The sequence below is a fragment of the Anas acuta genome, chromosome 5 (genome assembly GCF_963932015.1).
Source record: "Anas acuta chromosome 5, bAnaAcu1.1, whole genome shotgun sequence".
Lineage (NCBI taxonomy): Eukaryota > Metazoa > Chordata > Aves > Anseriformes > Anatidae > Anas > Anas acuta.
The window spans coordinates 31,623,153-31,641,270 of NC_088983.1; the positions used below are offsets into that span (position 1 = coordinate 31,623,153).

The 18,118-nt window shown below is 63.1% G+C and overlaps 2 protein-coding genes across 4 annotated transcripts; one reads left to right on the top strand and one right to left on the bottom strand.

Annotated features, from left to right (window-relative positions):
• The first annotated feature begins 1,136 nt into the window (after window positions 1-1,136).
• Window positions 1,137-6,494, top strand: SIGIRR (single Ig and TIR domain containing). Its single transcript, XM_068683717.1, has 10 exons — window positions 1,137-1,338; window positions 3,087-3,223; window positions 3,524-3,710; window positions 3,791-3,921; window positions 4,149-4,289; window positions 4,418-4,561; window positions 4,680-4,782; window positions 4,862-5,012; window positions 5,386-5,566; window positions 5,896-6,494. Exons 2-10 carry the CDS (start codon window positions 3,217-3,219, stop codon window positions 6,096-6,098), a joined length of 1,248 nt encoding a protein of 415 aa, XP_068539818.1. The 5' UTR covers window positions 1,137-1,338; window positions 3,087-3,216; the 3' UTR covers window positions 6,099-6,494.
• Window positions 6,495-6,631: 137 nt separating this feature from the next.
• PKP3 (plakophilin 3) lies at window positions 6,632-16,805 on the bottom strand. 3 transcript variants are annotated; one of them, XM_068683699.1, is made up of 14 exons: window positions 16,653-16,805; window positions 13,873-14,080; window positions 12,784-12,860; window positions 11,852-12,576; window positions 11,353-11,476; window positions 10,972-11,176; window positions 10,553-10,727; window positions 10,234-10,351; window positions 9,875-10,042; window positions 9,336-9,521; window positions 8,970-9,123; window positions 8,502-8,694; window positions 8,046-8,133; window positions 6,632-7,802 (listed from the first exon to the last, which is right to left on the bottom strand). In XM_068683699.1, the coding sequence occupies exons 1-14, from the start codon at window positions 16,689-16,691 to the stop codon at window positions 7,767-7,769; spliced, it is 2,496 nt and encodes an 831-aa protein (XP_068539800.1). In that variant the 5' UTR covers window positions 16,692-16,805; the 3' UTR covers window positions 6,632-7,766. The 3 variants fall into 3 exon arrangements, with proteins under 3 accessions (XP_068539800.1, XP_068539801.1, XP_068539799.1); XM_068683700.1 differs by having other exon boundaries at window positions 13,888-14,080; window positions 16,653-16,804; XM_068683698.1 differs by lacking the exon at window positions 16,653-16,805 and having other exon boundaries at window positions 13,873-14,278.
• Between the last annotated feature and the right edge of the window lie 1,313 nt (window positions 16,806-18,118).

Sequence of the window (18,118 nt, forward strand, 5' to 3'; positions counted from 1 at the left end):
AAAAAAAGCTATATATGCATTTTGAAAGGAAAAGTAAAAACAAACAAACAAACAAACAAAAAACACACTTAAAACATAGAAAAAAAAAAGAACAACCAGCAGGTGAAGCGCTGGAGCCATGACACCCTCTCCCTACATCTTCCTGCCTCTGTGCATCCCTGCCACACAGCCGTCCCACCAAAATCCCCCAGAAGCCAGAACTGTCCCCAGTTTCTGCCCTTCTCGTGCCACGATGCTGCCTGGTGGTCGCTGTATTAATTTATTTCTAGGAAAGTCCAGCGGTGAGAGACACCCAGCAGTTCTTACCGCTCCCACCACCATCACTCTCCACGGGAGCAGGGTGTTTCAAGAGGAAATAGGCGCTTTTCTTCCCTTTTCAGCCCCAAACTGTGTGATGACCTCACTGAAGACACTGATTTTGGTGCTCTCGGGCACAGCCAGGTCCTCAGGCAGCAGGTCAGGACTGCAATGTCCTTACAGTGGTCATTCACTGCACCAAATATCACCGCAGCTACAAACATAACCCGTGCCTGCGCGTGCCGCAGCTCTAATATTTACCTCCTTGGGACATATCACAGCTGTCACCTGCTGCTCATCAGCAGCCACGTCTCACCCAGCCCCGGTTCCCCACTGCAAGCTGACCCCACATTACCCACTTGTTCCTGCAGAGATCCTTCGGGCACAGCTGCCACCCTCCTGGCCATGTCTGCGCCCCGCCATCAGTACCTCACCTTGATGGAGCCCCAAAGCACCGACTTTCTGGGTGCTCTGCAAACCCTGTCCCCAAAATGCACCCTGGGCATCAAGTCAGTGCCTGTGACCTCCCCTCTGTGGCCTGGGGAGCCGGTGTTACCGGTGGGTGCAGGTTTTGCCTCATCCCAACGCCTCCACGGGCTTTTCCAGCCACAGGGAGCCGGGGGGAATTTCCTCCTGCATGCACCCAAATCCCCGGGGGCTGCTTGGTTGGCAGGGTGCACGGCTTGCCTTCCTTCTCCTTTTTTCTCCCTCCTTTTTTTTTTTTCCGTCTTTTTTCCCCTCCCATAATGCCAAAGTTATTTTTTTTTTCTCCAACAGGTTCAGGTGGAGGTGGAGCAGCAGGAGGGAGGGAGGGACGGCCAACTCCTCCTGCAGGCCTGGCGCCCAGCGATTGGGGCGGCAGGGGAACCCAGCAAAGGGCACGGGCTGAACCGGGGAGGGGGGAAAATAATAAATAAAAAAAAAAAAAAAAAGGAGAAAAAAAAACTCCAGCAAGCACTGGTCCGGCAGGTCCAGTCGGCTCAAGCAGCGCAGGAGGGAGGCAGCTGGCAGGGAGCCCACAGCCTGAGGAAGCTCCTGAAGGTAAATGCAGCTCTCCGCTGCTTCCCTTTCCGCGTCAAGGTTGTCTCGGACAGGGTCTGTAGGGTCTTGTCCTCTCCCCACAAGCCCCACCGCCCTCCTCTGGCTCCCCAGACAGCTTCCATCTTTGCTGCTTGCTCCTCTGCTGCCATGCTTCCCTGCTCATCTTGCTCTCTCCATGGCTTTGCTCTGGGGGGATGCCACAGCCCAACCATTGAGCTCAGATTGCTACAAATCCGGCCTGTTCCTTATCCCAAGACATAGGAAATGGGAGCGTGCTACACGTTGCCCTGTGCTCCTCCTCCAGCCCTACACTGAGCTGCCCTCTGGGCACTCATTTTGGGCCCCAGAACAAAGGAGCCCCAGCTGTCCCTCCCCATGGGACTAGGGAGGCATCGAGGGCTTCCCTCGGCTCTCTGGCAAGCCCACATTTTGATGGGACTTAATATTTGCAGTGATGAAATGATGTGAGAGTGACCTATCTGGGCTGGACGAAGTGCAGGCTGAGCATCCCACCAGGCAGGGAAAGCCCCACGGCACCCCAATACAGCCAGGTAGGGGAGGGGGGCTCATCTCCAGCTCTTGCTCTTCTATCATGGAGAAACCCAGTTAATCACGGAGACACCCAGTTAATATTTCAGGTATTGTTCAGCTGCTCAAGTGTTTCCTGTGTACCTTGATCCCCAACTTCACCTGGCACCAGGGCCTCTGTGCCAAAGGGAAGCAAGGTGCCTCCGTCCCCACTCCCAGCAGCGTCCCAGCATGGCTTCTCTGGGGACAAACTGGGTTTGATCATTTCAAAACCAGTTTGAGTGGTGAAGGGCTGGGGCAAAGAGGCAGCCAAGGAGGATTTTTACCCCTGCTGGCCCCAGCAGTTATGCTGGGTGTGTTTACGGTCGCGCTGCCTGGCAGAAACACCAACAACGTGACGTCCTTGCTATTCCCACATCAGCCCCGGCAGGCACAACACCCGCCCTGGGGGCTCTGCGGGCGTCTTGGGACAGAGGAGCCCAGCCCCACCGCCAGGCTCTGCTTCACCGTTTGCTCCTGGTGCCTCTGTGAGCTATCAGCAGGGTGCGGGGTGTCCTCCTTGGTTCCCTTTCTTCCCCTGGGTTGATTGCAGCCTCTGGTCGTGCGATGCCAGCCGGGGGCTGGTCCCCAAGACCCTAAACACGCAGGGCATGTTGTGTGGCTGCGCCTCTCCCCGGGCACGGCCACGGGGCAGCACCGCACCAAGCCTCCTAACGTGGCCAGGAGCACTGCACCCATTTAGATTAGCTCAACGGTATGAAAGCTCACGAGATAGGGAGCCCGTGCTGCTATAAATAAACCACCCCGTGGCTTAATTTGCAATCTCAATGGGCACCTTGGGCTGGAAGCAGCACCGTGGCCAAGCCGTGCGGCACGGAGGAGGGTCCCCCGCTTGCACACCCCGACGAGTGGCTGTGTTCAGATCGTGGCCTCTGGCTGGTTTTAGCTGGTGGAACATTGTCCCAAAGTCACGTTTTTAATGCCCCACAGCCCTTAGTTGGTCATTAATCGCCTCCTGACCAGGAATTTGCAGGCTGTGAGTTAGCACTGTGCAGCCAGAGCAGGTGACTTAGTGGCTGTGCTTTCGCTTCGCCCCATGGTGGCACCCACCACCCCGTGACCCCAACTGCTGCAGGGGGGGAATAGGGCACTTGCCCAGCGTTGTGCCAACCCAGGAAAGAGCACCCAGTGCTCACGGAACTGTTTCTCATCTCTCCCAGCCCCAGTCTGCCCCGCGGCAGTGGTGGCAGCGGCAGGAGAACTTTGCCCCCCCCGGCAGACGGCACGCCGCAGGGGCCCTCCTGCCACGGGTGGCCCGCCAGCAATGCCAGGAGCTGATCTCTCCTGACCATGGCAGGTAGGCTGCGAAATGAAACTTTTCACATATTTTCAGCTGGGGAGGACCCCGTGCTCCTTGGGCATGGCGGAGGTCCTGCTTGTTGCTTGGGGGGTGGGTGAGGGGCTGTCCAAGCCCCAAAAACCGGCCCAGCCTGCTGCAGCGCAGCTGCAATCGGTGCTTGCTGCCAGACCCCGGCGGCTGAGCTTGTTTTTCCGGGGGAGCTGGGCTGGCTACGGGGCTGTCGTGCTTTCCACACTGCTGGAAGGTGTATCCTTGATGGCTTTCCCCTCTGAAACCCCCTTCCCACTGTGCCCCCAGCCCTTTGCAGCGTGCCTCCTGAACTTCTTGCGCCTGCTGCTAATGAGACACTGGTGCTGGCGCTGGGGAGCCGGATAGCCCTGAACTGCACCGTGCGCTGGGCAGCCACCGAGCACTGCAAGCCTGTCTCCTCCTGGACCAAAGACGGGCAGTGGCTGGGCAGCGAGAGCAGCCAAGACACCACTTGGTAAGGAGCCTGCCCCAGGGTACGTCTGTCTGCCTGTCTGTCTGGGTTGCCCAACCCACGGGAGCTCCTTCTCTCTCCAGGTTTGGCCAAAATGCCTCGGAGCACCTCCTCGCCACCGTCCTGCAGGTCAACCTCACGCATGACGCTGACTTCGGGGTGTTTGCCTGCTGGGTCAGCAACGCCACGGCCACCTTCACCCTGCGGCGAGAGGGTAGGGGCACATGGGGACCAAGTTCTGGTGGGGACAGGGCAGGGGACAAAGAAAGGACACCCAGGAGGAGGGTGGTCACGGGGGGTGGCCGCAGCAGCCCCATGGGTATCACAAAGCAGGCGCTGGGGACACGGCTGCATGTTGGGGTGCAGAGCACCATACATTAAACCCAGAAGCCTGCATCTGGAGCCACTGACCGCTCACTGTCCCCTTCCCCATCCTTGCAGAGGCCGCGGGGCACGTGAGTGCGGTGCTGGCAGCCCTCATGGTCCTGGCCCTCCTGGTGCTGCTGGCGGGGCTCTACGTCAGGTGCCGCCTGAGCGTGCTCCTCTGGTACAGGAACCGCTACGGCGAGCTGGAGATAAACGGTGAGAAGGGCGTAGAGGACATGGTGCCCCCCTTAGGACAAGCCTCCCCTGGGCCAGGGGCTCAGCAATGTGCAAAGCCCCCACCCCAAGATAGGCTCCCCTTTTCCCCATGGTCACTGCCTCCCCAGACGGGAAGCTGTATGATGCCTACGTGTCCCACGCCACCGCCCCGGATGACCGCAAGTTCGTCCACTTCATCGTGAAGCCACAGCTGGAGAACCGCTATGGCTACAAGCTCTTCCTGGACGAGCAGAACATCCTGCCCAACGCTGGTAGGCACCCAGCTGATGCCCACCCAGCCCTCTGTGGGGCTGGGCAGAGGGATGCCTGGGCTTGGAAACCAAGAGGGGACAGGGGAAGGGCTGAGCTGCTTGTCTCTCTCCCACACAGAGCCATCAGCCGACCTGATCATGAACGTAAGTCGGTGCCGGCGCCTCATCGTAGTCCTCTCCGTGGCCTATCTGGAGCAAGACTGGTGCAACAGCAGCTTCAGGTATGAACCTGCTCCTGTCAGCTCCTCGGGGAGAGGAGGCAGTGGGCCCTCACCCTCCTGCCCCACGCCTGACTCACAGGGAAGGCCTTTGGAGGTTGCTGGAGCTCTCCAAGAAACCCATCTTCATCGTCTTCGAGAGCCAGTACCGGGAGATCACGCACCCTGCCATCAGCCTGCTGAAGCAGCACAGGAACCTGGTGACCTTGCTGGTGTGGCGTGCTGGCTCCATGGTAAGAGCGAGGTCCCACCCTGCCAGCACCCCCCTTTTGGATAAAAGCGCCCCATTTTGCGTACACTCAGTGATCAGGAGCCCTGTCCTGCTCCGGGGCGTCCCCCAGCCGAAGCAGCAAAACTTTGTCCCCATGCTGCCGTGGCTGCTCACGTCTCAGGGCCGGGCCATGAGCTGCATGCAGCAGGTTGGGCCGGTTTCTCTGCCGCCATGCGGGCACGCTGCCATGCCGGGAGCACAGCTCTCACCTTGGCTGAGCTCCCAGCTCCAGAGAGAGAGAGCCGAACCCCACAGAGCCTGCCACAGCCCCACACGGGCTGGGCTGGGCTTTGCTGCAGTCCTAATTCAACTGGGTCCCTTCTTACCCCACGCAGACCCCGTCATCGGACTTCTGGAAAGAGCTGTGCCTGGCCCTGCCCCGCAAGGTGTCCTTCCAGAGGACCATGGGGGACCCGCAGACCCAGCTGCAGGAGGACAAGGACCCCATGCTGATCCTGCACAGCAGCTACCTGGACAGCCGTGGGGACCCCCACCCCGACGGAGACCTGGGTGCAGGTTTGTGTCCTCCACCTCCTCTCCCACTGGGGACAGATGTGCTGGGGACGGGCAGACACGTGCTAGGGGTCACCTGCCTGCTGTCTCTCTGTGAGATGCACAAGGGCAGAAGTTTGCTAGCCCTGGGGTACAGAGGTGTTAATTTTATTGGCAGGGCCCTGAAGGATCCTTTTGAGCCTGTGCCAGTGGGTTGGGGGGGTCAGAGGGGCTGCTCAGAATGGGGCCAGCCTCACAGCTTGCCCCTTTGGGCTACATTTACACTGCTGTAGTGGTAACGTTGGCTTGAGCCACTTCCCCAACACCTAACCCATCTCCCCAACTCCTTCCAGGCCTCCGTGGATACCTTTTCAGAGGACCCCCACCTCCCCACGTCAGCAGCCTCGGGGTGCCCGCAGCTTTGGCCGCCGGCCCGCCGGAGGACACGCAGCAGAGGGACGGGCACAGAGCCGAGATCGACATCTCAGACCTGGGCTCGCGCAACTACGGCGCCCGCACAGACTTCTACTGCCTGGTGACGGAGGATGACATCTGAGCAGGGCCACGATGGGGAAACGGGGTGCCCCCCTGCTCCGCAGGACTGCATGGAGCCAGGTTGCAGCTGGAGGATCCCAAGTGCTGTGGCTGGACCAGCACTGGGAAGAGAGGAGCTGGCTCCTTCTGGCAGCGCGTTCTCTGCTTGAAAACCACCGCAGGACCTGGGCACCCTTGAGTGCTGGGTCCCCCTCCCTTGCCACGGGTGGAAGGGACATTTTTCCCACCTAACGGACAAATTTGGGGATTGGCGATGCCCTCCAAGAAGCAGCGTGCACTTCTGTCCCTTTTCCCTTCACGCCCCCTGTGGCCTGGGCTGGAAAACCGCTGGGAGCAGCTGCAGCACCGCCAGCTGCAGCACCCGAATCCCAGTGGCAATAAAACGCTGCTGCTTGGAGCAGCCCTGGTCTGTCTGCAGGGACACGGGTGGCACTGGTGTCCCAAAGAGGATGAGCGTGATGGCACCGCAGGGCCAAGCTCCCCCACGCCAGCACCCCGCGGGCCCTCTCCTCCCCTCCAGCAGGCGCAGGGCTGTTGTTCAAGGCCTTTATTTCGGGGATACACAGTGCTCGGGGAGCTTGGACACGGAGAGCAGGGGAGACAAACAGATCCCCTGGACCTCGCTGGGCCCAGGCGTGCCAGGACAGCCGCATCGGGGGCTGCTGCAGCCCCTCCTGGCAGCGCTGCCTGCTCTCCCCCCTCCTTGCCTGCCCCCACCCCCTGTACCTATACTCTACCCCGTTTCCCAGACAGGGCGCGCGGCACACCCCAAGCGCAGGGCTCCCCCTACCAGCCCCAAACCCCCTGGCAGACCCAAGCGACCCCCAGCCCTTCCCCGCACACCCCAACCCGGCCTCTGCCTCTGCAAAGTGAGCTTTGGACCCACGCTGGCGCCAGCCCGCGCCGGGCACTGAGGGCATCTCCCCACCCCATGGGGAGACGCCGCCCAGCAAACACGAGCTGTCTGGCCCTGCCCAGATCCTGCTTACGCAGCACCAGCCCCAACCCCAAGCCCTTAACAGAGCAGCAGCAGTGCCCCAAATGGTCCCTGTGGGGTGCAGGGATGGGGACAGCCCATCTTCCCGCAGCAGGGGCATGGGCAGCCTCAGGCACAGCTCCAGGTGGAGCCCCCAGCAAAGGGAGGACTGAGAACCACAGCTCCGAAGCCGGTCCCAGCTCCTTGGAAAATCTGGGCAGCCAACAGCAGCCACCTTGCCCCCTCCCCAGGCTCCCTGCGTTGTGCAAAGCCCCGTCCCCATACAGCCAGGGCAGGACCGGTGGCACAGGCACTTGGCACGCTGCAATTTGGGGAGCTCGGCCCTATTAGTGGGGGGGAGCTGGAAGAGGAACTCCCTCAAAAGCCCCCCTCGCCACCAGCACTGCGTTGCAGGAGCCTCCCCAGAGCTTCTGCTCCTCGGCCAAGCCACGAGACGAGCTTGAATTGGCGCAGGAAGGAGGGAGGGGGGGGCTTTGCAGCACCTGCGTCTCCAGCCCAGGGACAGGGCGCCCAGCAGAGGGGTGCAGGCACGAGGGGTGCAAGGAGCAGCCGGGGACTACGCTACGCAGCAGGGTCCTGTGGCGAGCAGCTTCCCCAGGGCACAGGAGGCAGCGAGGAGCATCCCAGCAGGGAGAGCGAGGGCTGTGCAGTCCCTTCTCTCAGGGTTTGTCCTTACAGGCTGAGGAAGTCCTCCTTCCGGTACCCCTTCTGCAAGAGAACAGGCCACCCGTCACACACCGCGGGGACACCGCTGTCCCCACCCCTCTAGGCGCCTGCCACCAAGGGGACGATGCCGTGGGGATGTCCCCACCTCTTTAGGAGGCAAAGGCAGAGAGGCTGAGCAAGCCATGTGCCCGGCTGCATCTGGGTGGCTCGGTTTTCCAGGGTGAAGCCCATGGCCCTGGCTCCCTTGAGCTATACCCCAGGACCCCGCAGGAGGGAGGTACGTACCACCTTGAAGTCCCGGTGGAGCTTGGTGTACTGCCACATGTTGCCCAGGAGGCTGGCCGCCGCTCTGGAGGACTTCTCGTTGTCCGAGCTGGAGCAGAGAGAGGCTGCGATGAGTTTTTGGGTGCCACCAGGCACAGGGTGGTGCCCACCAGCCCACGGATGCCACCCCAGGAGGGCCAAGGATTTGGGGGAAAGAGGCAGAAGACTACAGGCTGGGGCCCACCACAACGGGCTGGGTGGCTGCAGCAACGGGCAACCCCACCATGGGGTGTCCCAAGGAGGCTGTAAAGGGATGGAGGCCAGCCTTGAGGCCACTCTGTGCTGCTCTGGGGATTCCCAACACCAAGGGAAGGGAAGGGAGGCTGGTTGTGAGCCTCGTCCACCTCGCTGGAGCAGGGGAAGGAGGGGAAGAGCAGGACGGGCCCCCAGGTCCAAGCTGGGAGAGGGAGCTCCCACCTGTCCCTTCTCTTCTTGATGTAGAAGAGCTTCCTGAGGCCATCGAAGTAGACGATGTCGCGGGCCGCCATGGGGCTCTCCACCACCAGGTTGTTGAGCACGGCGATGATGTTCACGATAACATCAGCAGGAGGTGCCTTGTCCCCAACGCTCCCCGGCAGCTTCTCAATCAAGTGGCTGACCACCTTGGTTGCTGGGGGGCAAAGGCAACATGTCAAAGCCCCGGGGGAGGTGTGACAAGGACAAATCAAGTGAGATGGCGGGGCTGAGGCAGAGCAGAGCACACAGGAGACGTTTGGGGAACAGGGAGGACACCTCGCATGCCAGCACTCTGCCTGCCTCTAGCTGTGAGCTCAGCAGGCAGGAAGGTGCTGAGACACGCCCGCAGGTAACCAGAGGCCAAACCGAGGATCAAAAAGGGTGGAGAGCGTCCAGCCCCAGCCCTGCCCGGCCCTCCCTGGCACTCACACATCTCGTCCTTGTTGCGCGCGTGGCGGGACAGGTTGCGGATGAGCCCCGTCAGCGAGCGCAGCTGGTGGTGGTCGGCGGTGCGCACGCGGTCCAGGACGGGGTTCAGGATGCGCTCCTGCTCCAGGGCCAGCCGGCTCAGCACGCCCGCCCACTGCGGGGGCAAAAACACGCGGTGGAGACACCCGTTAGGACCACCAGGCACCCACCTCTTCCCACCCCATTCCTCCTCCTCCTCTCCTTGCCCAGCGTGGCCAGATGACCGGGCTGGTGAGGAGCGTGGTGGCCACGTCCCCCCAGTGACCAGCAGGAACAGCCCAGCGAGACGGGACAAGCCCAGGGGACATTCCCCTCATGTGTCCTCACCCTGCGGTCCCCAGCAGTGATGTTCTGCAGGGCACCCGAGGCCGCCTCGGTCGTGTGCTTGTTGAGCTCGCAGCGCTGCAGCAGCCGGTTGTAGATGCCCACGATCTGCGGGTTCCAGAGCCACTCCATGCCCTTGGGGTCCTTGGAGACCTCTGTGAAGGTGACGATGTCCGCGTTCAGGTAGTGCTGCGGGGATGGGGATGGGGTGCAGTGTTAGACCTAAAGGGGTGTCCCCTCCGCAGTGCCCCTTGCCCTTGGCATCCCCCCGTGTGCACGGGCACCTCCAGGACCTGACAGGGACCTGGCAGGTCACACCCTTCGGCGTGGGGAGGGCTGGCACCCATTGCCACACGCAAGTGCCATCTGATTCACCCTCTGCTGAGCTCACCCGTCTGTCCCACCCAGCAGCCAAGGCCAGCGTCCACCTCCACCCCGCTGTCATCACATCCCCCAGCTGCTTCCCTGCCCCAGATGATGCGGCTGGCACAGCACAAAAAGGGTGACCCCCTCCCCAAAATCGCCCTCTCCCTGCCACTGACCTCACGTGCTTTCTTGCTCTGGGGGCTGAAGCAGCCCACTAGCTCCCCCGTCATGGTGCCACCGTTGTTCCTGCGGTGGCCCTCCAGGCGCTGGAGGGAGGAGGGGGGCATTTCGTCGTACAGGCGGTAGGAGAGGTTTCGCAGGACGCAGACTGCATTCTCCACGCTCTGGGGAGAGAAACGGGGCATGGAGGGGTCAGTCCTGGAGAGCATGGAGCATGAGCACATCCCCTGGGGGGCAGTCACAGGGGGTCCCTACTGAGATCCATGGCCAGAGTCACACCAATGGCACCAACGCTGGCAGCACCCCGCTGTGCCCAGTAAGCTTGGACATACCCAGAGCAAATCCCGGGGCTCACCTTGTCCTCCGACTTGCCCACCTCCAGGGAGCTGTTCACGTAGTGGATCATGGAATCCACCAGCCCGTGGCACTCGCGCATCTTCTGCCGGGTCTGCTGGCTGGCAGAGCTGAGATTCCTGCAGGGGGAACAGGGATCCATCACAGCAAGAAGGGGCCTTCCCCTGACCACCACCTCCTGGTGCCCCAACTCTGCGGGGAAGGCAGCTAAAGCCATGGGGCTAACAACACTTTGCCTTGATGCACCAGAGCTGCAAGGGATTGGGACCCCAGAAACAAGCCCTAGGGACCTCTACCCTCAGCAGGAGTGGAGCAGGTACCTGAGGAAGCCCGTGGAGTTGTAGAAGATCTCTGCCTCGGAGGGGTTCTGCTGGATGACGCCCGAGCCACCCAGCCCAGAGAGGGGGACCAGCACAAGGTCTGTGAGCTGCTCCAGCGTGTCCCGAGCCAGGCGATCCTTCAGGTTGTCGCTGGAGGAGAGATTCCACAGGATCCCTGCACAGAGGAGAGGGATCCTCAGACCTGGGGACGGCTGGAGAGCATGCCCACCCTGACCCACCTCCCCAGGGCTCACACGGGCCACCCACAGCCAGGCACAGCAACAGGACAGCTCGTGGCGGGGGAGACCACCCAGCTGGGTGCTGACAATGCAAAGAAGTTGTCCCCACCAAGGCGGGGGTGGACCAGACCCACCTCCACGCCAGGAGGACCCCTGCCTGCCCCCGTGGCCATCTCTGACCTGTGACGTTCTTGCGGAGCTCGTCATCGGGCTCCCGCAGCGTCCTCATGAGCTCGTAGATGCCGTTCTCCTCCACCAGCGCCAGCTTGTTCTCGGCGTTGTCATAGATGAGGTTGCGCATGGCGCCAGTGGCGTGGCGCTGCACCTCCTGGTTGGGGCTGTTGAAGAGCTTCACCAGCTTGGGCATGGCCTGGAGGCTGCGGGCCTGCGAGGGGAGAGGCCAGATGGGTTGAGAGGCCAAGCCCCTCTCCCTTTCGCTTGGGGTCTGGGGCTCCTTCCACCTCTTTCACCCCTCCAGGAGCGCCCCATGACAGCAGAGAGGAGCAGGGGACCCGATGGAAGCAAGGACAGCCCCGTCCCCTATGGCTCACAGGTGCCCACCTGCTTCTTGGCGTTGCTGTCGCTGTAGCATTTGTGCTGGAGGTAGGCAGCACCCAGGACCTGCAGGTTGGGGTCAGTGGCTATCAGGTATTTCACTGCGGAGGGCAGGTCGATGTCGTCAAACCTGGAAGCCACAGGCAGATGAGGAAGAGCCCAGGCAGGGCATCCCCCGAGGGTCTTCTACCTCTGCTCCCCACCACGTCCCACATCTCCAAGACCAGCCAATCCATCACACTCCTTCCTGTGGCTGAGTGAGAATCTTCCCACCCTCACATCTCAGGATGGGCTGCTGGCAGGAGATAAAGGCACGCAGAGGAGATAAAGGCACTTAGAGGCCACCCCGCACCGTGGTACCTCGCTATGGGGCTGAATCCTACCAACCACCTCACCTCTCCTGCTTCCCTCGCAACAAGGCGATGCCAGGAGGGCTGGAGGGTTTTGCCCTGAACCAGCCAAGTGCCTAAGGAAGACACAAAGGACTCATCTGCTCAGCACTCACCCTCCTGACTGCTGGGTGAGCAGCGTGCTGTGCCCATTGTACATCTCCATGCCGCGTTGGTCCTGGAGGTGGTGGCTGGACTCGGCCAGGCTGCGCACGGAGGGCGCGCGGGAGCTGTGCTCCACCATGCCCATGTAGGAGCCCCCGATGCCCGCCTGCGAGGACGGCTGGATGCTGCCGAAGGAGCTGGTGCTGAGCCGGGAGCGGTTGTTGCTCTGGAAGCGCTGCAGCGTGCGCATGGCCGGCGCCCGGATGGTGCGGCTCTGGGGCACCTCGGCGCCATCCATCCAGTCGGAGGAGCTCTTGGCGTTGGAGCCAGCGCTCATCTGCCTCTCGAAGGTGTACGAGCGGGTGAAGCCACCGTTGCCTTGGCTCTTGTAGAGGGAGCGGTGGCCCATGGGGTCCAGCTGATCCGAGATGACGCTGTAGCGGTCGTCCGCAGCGGTGGGCGGCAGCGGCCCGTCAGCCAGCCGCAGGGAGCGCAGCGACAGCGTGTCGAAGCTCTGCCGAGCCCGGTAGTTGCGCTCGTGGAAGGAGCTGGGCCGCGGGGAGGTGTTGGCAGCCTGCGACATGGCGTAGCCGGTGCCGTAGGCCCGGCCCTTCGCTATGCCCCCGTTGCTGATGGTCGCCATGCGTTTGTGCGGTGTGAGGTCCACCGCTGACCGCGAGGACCAGCTGCTGCCCTTGAGTGTGCCAAAATCTTTCTTGGCCATCGACTGATACATCTGCAGGGCGGGGAGCACAGGGTTAAGGGAGGATGGCCGTGAGCCTGTCCCCTCCATCCCCACCACGAGCAGAGGGAAGAACAGAGCCAAGAGCCCCCTCGGTGCTAAGTTGCAACTAGAAAAGCTACAGCTAGAGGCTGGGCATCCCCGGCTGACTGGGAGATGGGTCCCAGTGCAGGGGCGGATGGCGAGCCCCCCAGTACGTACCGAGCTTTTGGAGTCCAAGCCATTGCTCTGGGAGCGGGAGCTGAAGGACGGGCGCAGGGTCGTGCCATAGTGACCGCCTGCGGGATGGAGGGTGGAGGTGGTGAGGGGTGTGCGCACATCCAAGCAAACGGGGAGGCATTTGGGCAGTCTGGGACCGATGCAGCCCCCCTACCCTGCTGCCCTAGGGGTAGCAGAGCCCCACTGGGAGTTGCCGTGGTGCCAGGGCAGTGGCAAGAGGGATGAGCAAGTCAGAGGACTGGGGATGCGCCTGCCTTCCAGCCACGGAGAGCAGGAAGAGGCCGTGGAGACAGCGCACCTCCCACGGCCTCCCTGCCTTTCATCGTGCCCCGACGGCGAGAGGAGTAATTGCTACCTTGGCAGGGACACGGTGGCTCAGCACGGCTCCCCTTGGCCTTACCCGGGCTGGGATCTGCGCTCAGAGAAGCCTGCCGTGCCCCAGCCGGGACACTTAGTCATGGCCTCCTGCTGCGGGACACAGAGCCGTGCCACCACAGCCCGCCGGGTGGCCGTCAGCAGCGGTGCTGAGGCGTGGGTGCCACCAGGTGTCGGAACGGGGACAGCTTTGGGGCTCGGGGGGTGAGCAAGGCAAGAGCTGGGAGCCCCCAAAAGCCAGTCCCAGGGACGGGGCACGAGGGAGGAGGACAGGGAGACCCTGCCAGCGCTGTGGCCACAACGGGAGCGTGACCCACACCCACACCCAGCCTCGGTGAGCCCAGGGGTGCCGCGGGGGCTCTCCCCTCGCCGCAGCGCAGCCCAGGGCACAATGGGGAGAAGCAACAGGGCGGAGGCCAGGAGCTCAGACGTTAAATGGAGGCGCTTGGAGCCCGGCCAGCAAGGCGAGACGCCGCTGAGAACCCAGGGACGGGGAAGGCGCACAGCCCGCAATCCCCGGGGAGCACAAAGCGGGGAGCGGGACCCCACTTCCCTCAGGGTGGGGGGAAACTGAGGCACGGGGGGAAACCAGCCCAGGCTTCACCCTCTTTGCTCCGGGGTGTGGGGCAGGTGTGGGCACGGGAGAAGGGGAACCCCCCACCCCCCTCCAAAAGAATAATAATAATAAAAAGCCACCTGGCGGTCTCCCACCTCTGCCGTCGACCTGGTCAAGCACAGCGGCCTCGGGGTGCGCGGCGGCCGCCTGCCCCCGCAGCAGCATTCGGATGCGGACCTGCTCCTGGACGCGGGCGCTGCGCAGCCTCTGGGCCTCGGCTGCCTCCCGGCCTCGGCCATCCAGCTGCCGGTCGGAGGGCAAAGCCAGCGAGCAGACGCCGGCCTCGGGCTGCAGGGCCGAGAGCAAGAAGTTGTTCGTCTCCTGCATGGTGGCGGTGGCGGCGAGCGGGGCCGAGGTGAGCGGGGCCGCCCTACTACGCAGGTGAGCACGGCAGGGCGGCGGCGGGGCCTTCCCTGAGCCGTAGGGAGGCACCCGGCCCGCCCCGCCGCCGCCACGCCTCGGCGGCCGCCGCTCGTCCCTGCTTAGGACAAGGTGGCCGCGAGCCCCCCGCCACCATTGAGGCCCCCCGAGAGGTGCCCACAGGTGGAGGTGCCAAGGGGCGGCCTCACGGTGACAAGGTTGTAAGGGGTGTGGAGGCTGCCCCAAAGGGGTTTGGGGGAGGACGTGCCTCAGGCTACCGTGACTCCCTTGGCAGGCTCCCCATTAAGCCCCAGAGCCTCAGCAGCTGCCCTACCAGTAAGCCCCGGAGCTCCCCATTAAGCCCCAGACCCCTGCATTGAGCGGGGCTGAGATGTGGACCCCTAGGTGGTCCTGCCAGCTGACCCTCAGAGAGCCCCCGACCCCTGGGCAGCCTCCCTGTTGACCCGCAGACCTTTGTGTGGTCTCTCTGCCGAGCCCTAGACCCCAGCACGGACCCAGCAGTGAAACCTGCACCACCCCATGGCCTCTCCAGTCCATCCCAGAACCCCAGGCGACCCCCCTGGAGAGCCCCAGGCACACATAGGGCAGCTCAGAAGGGTTCTGGACCACCAGCTAGCCTCCTTGTAGCCCTGGTCAGTCCCGCCAGTGAGCCTCAGACCTCCATGTGCCGTCTCCTCGGAGAGCCCCAGGTCCCAGGCAGCCCCTTAACGCCGACCCTCACTCCCTAAATGCCCCCCACCCCAGCTGGGGAGCAGGGCTGGCCCACCAGGGGGCTCCACAGGGGGCAGTAATTAGGGGCCAGGCTCTCCCTGCTTTGCTTTTCAAATCAGCCGGGGAATTAAACAACAATAATAATAATAAATATAACAACAAAGGGGGCAGCTCAGCGCCGCCGGGCTGGTGGCTGTGCGCATGGAGGCAATGAATGTGGGGTGACTCAGCTGCTGCCGTGCACAGGCACTAATTAGGCTCGCCCCACCCACCCAGCCACCCTGGCCGACCCCAGCTTGGGGGGCACGCCTGCTTTTCCCCAGCCCAGCACGCTCCCGAAATCCCCACGGCTTTGTCTCGTGCCAGGCCGTAAACCACGGCTTTCCCCTCTGCCCAAATTCTTTCCCTGAGCCGCGCACTCGTGAACTGAGCTGTGTACGTCCTCAGCCTCGGGACGGGGTTGGAGTGGTGTCCGCGGTGGCTTTGGTGCTCAGCGTCACCCGCTCCGGCCCCGCCTGGCAGAAGCGTCTTGGGGTTTGGCAGCTGGTGAGCTGGCCAGGGCTTGCAACACCCAGCGATGACAGCTCCAGACGGCAGCTTTTGTGCTTCGGTAGGAGGGGGAAAAGAGCAGGGAGGAATGTGCCGCCGTCAGCAGGAGCAGCGGCTTATTCTGGGCGGGAGAGCGTTTTATGGCCAGGCAGCCTGCCCTCTGCTTTGATGTGGTCCCTGGTGCTGGTGGCTGCAAACCCCAAAACCCCAGGGCCACCGCAGCACCGTGCCCCGGGACCGATGACTCCCCCCCCGCCTCTCCATTTCTCCCTGGGGAGCTTCATAAGTTTGGGGATCACACCTGATCCTTCCTTTTTGGGGTCTGCAGCCCTAAGGAGACCCCGCTCCCAGCTCCATGCTCACCTCGTGCCACCCCCACGGGTACACCGAGTTAGCAGAGCTCGGCAGGGCGCTCCCAGCCCGCATGAATCACATCCCCCCCGCCCCGGGAGCAGGCGGTTCTCTCCCTGTGCAAGTTGCTGCTTGCTCGCGGCCCCATGCCAGGCTCCGAGGGACTCGGGGACACCCCCCAGGCAATGCCTCCGCACCCCCAAAGCGGGCAGCTGGGGCTCTGCAACCCCACAAAATCATTCAGGATGGGGCACTTAGAAAGAAAACCAGCAGCAAATCAGCACAACGTTCCTATTTGGAGCAGAACCAAAGAGATGTGGCCACAGCCGGAGCGACGCGGGGATGAAAAAACTCTGTGCACACACCAAAGCAGCAGCTGGCTCGCACCCTGGAGGCACCCCTGTCCTCTCCTCTGTGCCACAACTAACGCCGTGTCCCCCTGTGAGACCTCCGTGCCCAGGGGCAGGTTGTCCCCTCAGCCCCACTGGGTGCCTGTCCCCAAAAGCAGGTCCCCAGGGAACCTGTGGCTGCCGGTGCCACCGGCGGTTCAGGCAGGGAGTGGCTGGCGGCACCGCAGCGCACGTGGGCCACCCTGCCCGCGGTGTCCCTTTGACAGCAGGGACACTGAGGCATGAGGACATTTAGGGAGGGACAGAAAAGCTGCTTGGCCAAAGCTGGCCAGGAGCTGGCTGCTGACGGACCCATCATCCAGCACGAGCTGCCCCTTGCCACCTGGACGAGCTGGCTGTGGGGATGCCAAAGGGTGGCTGATGCCACCAGCTCATCCTGGTGGGACCCACAGCCCCTCAACGCAATGACAACCTGCAGCGGGGACAGCCACACGTGTGCGAGAGCGGCGGGCACGTACCTTGTTGGGTGGCCCTGGAGGGCCGGTGCCCTGCAGCATCCTCCCTCCCGGCCAGGCGCGTGCCCCTCCGGGTGCTTTCGGGGGAGCCGAGCACCCCGCTGCGGGGTCGGCGTTGCCGTCTGTGCTGTGGCGGGTGTGGGGCCGCGGCAGGGCCCGCCCCGGGAGCTTACCCAACCAGTCTCTTCACCGTTGTTTTGCATGTGCGCTCAAAAACCCGCTTGCCTCACAGCCAAGTTCGTGCTTTTGGGGCTCGTGACGAGGCTCTGGCTCTCGGTGGCTCTGCGACTCACCATCAGTGGGGTTCCGCGGGTCCCTCGGTCCCAGTCACCTCTACTGTGGTCCCAAAAGCCCTTTGGGGCCCCACCACCATGCCCTTTTGGCTAATGCATCCTGCCCAATGTGGGCCATTGAGCCCCCCACCCAGCACAGGGCACCCATGGGTGCAACAAGGGGCTTCCGAAGAAGACAAGAGGGAGCAGAAGCAGGGGAGGGGGATGCAGCTTTTGGGGCAAGGGGCTCCCCCCTGCCCTAGAGGCTCCCGGGGAGCATGTTTGCATGTGTGGGATTGAGCAGGAGCCCTTTGAAGCCCAGATAAGCCGAAAGGGAGCGTTCCAAACGAGCCAAACCAGTTTCGGGGCCATCTCTCCCACCAGTGCCGGAGCCGCGGCTCCACACCGCACCCAGTGCTTGCCAGCCCCCTTTGCCCACCACCACCCCTGTGCTCAGCCCCACAGCCGGCCCTACAGAGCTGCTGGGCCACAGGCTTGGGGCTGGTACTCATCTCTGTCCCCCCCCATCCCGCAGGACCCAACAAGCCCAAATCCAGCACTCCCCCGGGGCAGGGCGAGCCGCTCAGCAAAGGCCTCTCCCTCTTGCTCCTCAAAAAGAGGGGAACTGCCCCAGCCCTGCTGTCATTTGGGGTTCCCCTGCCCTACCAAAGCTGACACCGGAGAGGCTTAGTGTCCCCAGCAGGGTGAGCGGTGACAGCGCTGGTAGCAGCAGCTCCAGCAGGAGCACTGCCCGCTCTGACAGCTGGAAAAGTTGTGCCTAAGGAAAACTGGCTTTGGGGATCACGCTGCCCATGAATTTTGGGGTCGGTGTGGCCGCCTGCCCTGCCCAGGACTTCTCAGCCCTGAGGCCACCTCCTGGTGCAGCAGGCAAAGCCCTCGCCCACAACAAAGCACTAAAAAAGGGCTCGAAAACGAGGGCAGCTGGGCAAGGAGAGCAGCCTGTGAGTGGCATCACGGGGATAAAATCCCGCTGCCTGCCCTCTGCCCTCATCCCACAGCAGAGCAACCCCAACAGCACATCCTGGGGTGACCTGAGGGACATTTCAGCTCCCTGGGGGTGCTCAGCCTCGCTGCATCACCCCCACGAGGGGCAAGGATGCCCCACGGCCTGCTTTTAGCCCCTGCTCCCGCAGTGGGGTGAGCTCCCCGTGTGGGGCACGGGCGGGTGGAGCCCAG

Excerpts from the sequence above, each read along its gene's own strand:
- SIGIRR (XM_068683717.1), top strand. Across the intron at positions 3,711-3,790 it reads AGCAGCCAAGACACCACTTG|GTTTGGCCAAAATGCCTCGG; the intron begins GTAAGGAGCCTG and ends TTCTCTCTCCAG. Across the intron at positions 5,567-5,895 it reads CGACGGAGACCTGGGTGCAG|GCCTCCGTGGATACCTTTTC; the intron begins GTTTGTGTCCTC and ends AACTCCTTCCAG.
- PKP3 (XM_068683699.1), bottom strand. The coding sequence starts at position 16,691 with ATGCTGCAGGGCACCGGCCCTCCAGGGCCACCCAACAAG. Across the intron at positions 12,577-12,783 it reads GCTTGGACTCCAAAAGCTCG|ATGTATCAGTCGATGGCCAA; the intron begins GTACGTACTGGG and ends CCCGCCCTGCAG. Across the intron at positions 10,728-10,971 it reads GCTCCGCAAGAACGTCACAG|GGATCCTGTGGAATCTCTCC; the intron begins GTCAGAGATGGC and ends TCCTCTGTGCAG.